The following is a 3,947-nucleotide window of genomic DNA, read 5'->3' as shown; positions in this document are numbered from 1 at the left end:
GTGGAAAGCCAACAGAAGCTTTCTGAGTTCTTCCAAAGATCTCCATCATCTTCCCCCACACCTTCCAAAGATTCCAAAAGTCACTCCTAGGACCATCCAAATGCCAAACACCTAAGATCACCTGAAAACCCCTGAAGAATGTCTCTGAGATGCCCCTCAAGACTCCTCTGAGCGCCTCATTGTCCCCTCCCTGAACTGGGCACACAGCTCCACCCCATCCCTTGGGAGCAAATGCCCCCAATATTCAGGCATTGAGGCAGGGATATCTGAAATAAAAGCAAACAGACAGGATTTGGGTAACTTTTGGGTTTTATTGAGACAATTGGTCAATGGACATAGGATTTTTTACCCCAGGGAGACACAAAGCATTGGGGAAGAACCAGACAGACCCTGGCAAAGCCCTGCCCACCTCCACTGGGAGCTCCAGCTGTGCTGACTCAGCACTGTAATTGTTCTCTTTAGCAATAATTGGTGTTCCGAAGGGCAGGAGGTGTTTGTTGCTGCTGGTGTCCCCAGTCCCTGAGAAATGCAAAAGAAAAAGGGATGATTTTGGTGCTCGACAGGCCCTCTCAGAGGGGCCGCAATTACCCAACAGATTCTAGGTGGATTTATGCCTCCTCTCCAGTGCAGGCTGCTCTCTGGTGTGGGTGCAGCGGTGCTTGCTGAGGGATCGCTTCTCGGTGAAGCTCTTGCCACAGTCAGCACAGGTGAAAGGTTTCTCACCAGTGTGGGTGCGGTGGTGGTAAATGAGATAGCTCCTACGGCTGAAGGCCTGGCCGCACTCAGCACAGCTGAAAGACTTCTCGCCAGTGTGCACACGACGGTGCTCTGTGAGGTGTACGTTCTGGGTGAAGCTCTTGCCGCAGTCGGTACAGCTGTAAGGTTTCTCACCATTATGGATGAGTTGGTGCTGGATTAATGCAGTACTCGTGGTAAAGCTCTTGCTGCACTCAGCACAGGGGAACAGATGCTCTCCAGTGTGGATGCGGCGATGGATGGTGAGAGTGGAGCTGCGTTTGAAGTTCTTGCCACAGTCCCTGCAGGTAAAGGCCTTCTCACTGCTGTGGGTGAGGTAGTGTTGCATAAGATGAGAGATCTGCCTGAAGCGCTTGCCACAGTCGTCACAAGAGAAGGGCTTCTCTCCAGTGTGGGTGAGGCAGTGTTGGGTGAGACTATAGCGCTGGGTGAAGCACTGACCGCAGTCAGCACAGGTGAACGGTTTCTCTCCAGTGTGGGTGTGGCGGTGATGGGTGAGATGACTGCTCTGGGTGAAGCTCTGACCACAGGCCACACAGACGACCGGTTTCTCTCCAGTGTGGGTGCGGCGGTGCTGAGTGAGATTGCCGCGCTGGGTGAAGCTCTGTCCGCAGTCAGCACAGGTGAAAGGTTTCTCTCCAGTGTGGGTGCGGCGGTGCTGGATGAGCTCGGAGTTCCAGCGGAACCTCTTGCCACAGTCACCACAAACGAAGGGCCGGGTGCCAGGCTGCGGGCAGTGGTGCTTCACTAGCTCTGAGCCACCTGGGAAGCTCTGCCCACACTCAGGGCACTGATTCAGCTCTTTGGGTGACACTGAGGGACCTGCTCTGGCTTCATCCTCCTCCATACATTCCTCCTCCTCATCCTGGTCACCTTCATCATCCTCATTATCCTCCTCTTCATAGCTGTCATTCTCAGCATCATCCTCCATCTTCTCCTCTTTTTCCTCCTCATCCTCCTCTACCTTGGGACTGCACATTGGCTTCTCTAACTTGATCTCTGGGTGCTGCTTCTCCTCCCAGCTCTTGTCTGGGTCCTTCTGTGAGGCCATGCTGTGGCAGGAAGGGGTCACAGCTCTGCAATAGGGAAGATGGAAGCACCTGAGCCCAGGACCTCAAACCCTCAGATCCTGCCTGGGTCATGACACTCCCTGACTCCCAACACCCAGCTGGAGAAGAGAATGCAGAGGGGACCTCAAACCTTCAGTTTCTGCCACAGTGTGGGTTCAGACCTTTAATACCTGTACTGAGACCCCAGGTTCCTGTGATCAGTGCCCTGAGGTTCCCTGGGGCTTACAAGTGGTCCCACTCTCCTCGAGCCTGGTGGCATTGGCAGGGGGGATCCTGGCCCAATCTCTCCTGGCTCAGGCAATGGAGGCAGCAGCATTGACCAATGAAGACCAAACCACCTTCAACCTTCTCCCACCACCCACCACATCCGAACCCCCATCACCTCCTGCCACACAACTGACCCCCACAAGCCTGGGGAGTTTCCAAATTCCAACACCTGATGAGCCTCAGAACCCCTGGAGGGGTGAAATGTGGTGGGCAGGAGGAGGCGGAAGAGGCTGGGAGGTGCCCCAGGACTCTAGGATTCTGGGGGCTGGGGTCCTGCTGTTGCCCCACTCTGGGTTTCTTACCTCTTGGGCTGCTCCAAGGGGCAGATCTGCAAACTCTGCTTTTCCACAGCACACAGAGGCAGGGATGATGGAGAGAGAGGGACACAACTCCTGCCACAGAGAAGCAAAGGTCTCAGAGAGGACTGACCTGCAATGGATGGCTCAGCACTGCCCAGGACCAGGCAGCACAGCTCAGCCTTGCTGGGGGCAGCTCCCAAGACCAGCAGCACAGCCACAGCACACAGCCAGGGCTGCTCAAGATGGGAGGCCTCAACAAGTGCAGACTCAGCTCCTTGCCCAGCACACAGCTGCAGGCCAGCACCACAACACAGCTGCCTCCACACAGCCTCTCCCAGGCCTTCCCTGCAGCTTCCTCCCACTGCCTGCCCAGACCTCTGCTGCCTGCAGCTGCCTTTGACAGCAGATCTTGCTCTGGACCCAGCTCTCCTCCCTGGCTCTGCCCCCACCACACTCACTCTATGCCCAGCTCTGCCCTGCACACGCCTCTCTGCTGGTCACTCCCCAAGAAAAGATCACAGCAGCCCTCAGGACACACACAAAGGGAGCTTCATGCTTTCTGGAGGTGCATCAAAGGGGGAAGGGACTTGGGCAGCTTCTTGCTAAACATCTTCAGCCCTCACTGGGATGCTGGAAGAGTCTCTGGCTCCTGCCCAAACCTCACACCTCCAGCACCCTTCACACACCTGCAGCCCAAAGAGACTCACTGGAAAGGGTTTGGCTTCCTTCTCTCCCTGACCATTTCTCTCAGCTTGCTCTTTGCAGTTCTCCTGGAGCTGCCACTCCACATCCCCAAGAGAAAATGAGGTTTGATGGGAGGGCACAGTGCCCATGGGCTGCTGTTCATCTCCCAGCTGACACAGGCAGAGCTGCAGCACAATTCACTCCTTTCACCTCCTCAAATGCTGCCAGATTCTGCCATTCCCTGCACACACATTTGCCACCTGGGCCCTGGATCCTATCCCCTTCTTGGGGGGACAAGGCCTAATTCCTGCCTGAACACACCCAGGCCCTTCCCTCATTCCCAGCCCATCCATGTCCCTACTGCCTTGGCTGTCCCATGGCCCTGTGTCCCCCACCTCCACTGCCACTTCAGCTGGAAGGGTGGAGTGGGAAATGCTGTGGCTGAGGAAGCATCTAAGGAACTGGGCTGGAAGCAGCAGCACAAGAATGGAAGGGGCCTGAGACTAAAGGCTGGGATCAGCTGGAGGGCTGAAAGAACAGCACCAAGCCAAGGGGGGGTTACAGATGAGGGCTGGGGAGGGACCCTGCAGACACCTCAGGCAGGATGTGAGGAGAGCAAGGGGGACAGAGAGGGAGTGAGACCTCAGGTGACTCCTGCCATGGGGGATGGCTGGGCTGTGTGGCTAGGAGCCCTGAGTGCCTGCTTGGGCTGTGCTGGATGTCAGGAGGGGTCAGGGGACTGTCCTCAGCCAGGAAGGGTTTGGGGCTTTGAGCTTCTGGGGTCAGCTGTTGCCAGCACCATTGGAGGTAGGAGCCAGGCAGAGCCACACAGCTGCTGAACTAAGCCCTCCCACCCCCTGCAGCCTTCACC

The 3,947-nt window shown here is 56.5% G+C and overlaps 1 protein-coding gene across 1 annotated transcript; it reads right to left on the bottom strand.

Annotated features, from left to right (window-relative positions):
• Positions 1 to 313: 313 nt before the first annotated feature.
• On the bottom strand, positions 314 to 1,468 carry LOC137457469 (zinc finger protein ZFP2-like; the record flags this gene model as incomplete). Its single annotated transcript, XM_068169377.1, has 1 exon — positions 314 to 1,468. A coding segment is annotated over one exon (870 nt), but the record flags the coding sequence as incomplete, so codon positions are not given.
• Positions 1,469 to 3,947: the final 2,479 nt, after the last annotated feature.

The sequence above is a fragment of the Melanerpes formicivorus genome, unplaced genomic scaffold (genome assembly GCF_026170545.1).
Source record: "Melanerpes formicivorus ecotype bairdi unplaced genomic scaffold, bMelFor1.0.p_v2 SCAF_180, whole genome shotgun sequence".
NCBI lineage: Eukaryota > Metazoa > Chordata > Aves > Piciformes > Picidae > Melanerpes > Melanerpes formicivorus.
The sequence above is the reverse complement of the archived record's forward strand: the minus strand, read 5'-3'. Positions and strand labels throughout refer to the sequence as shown.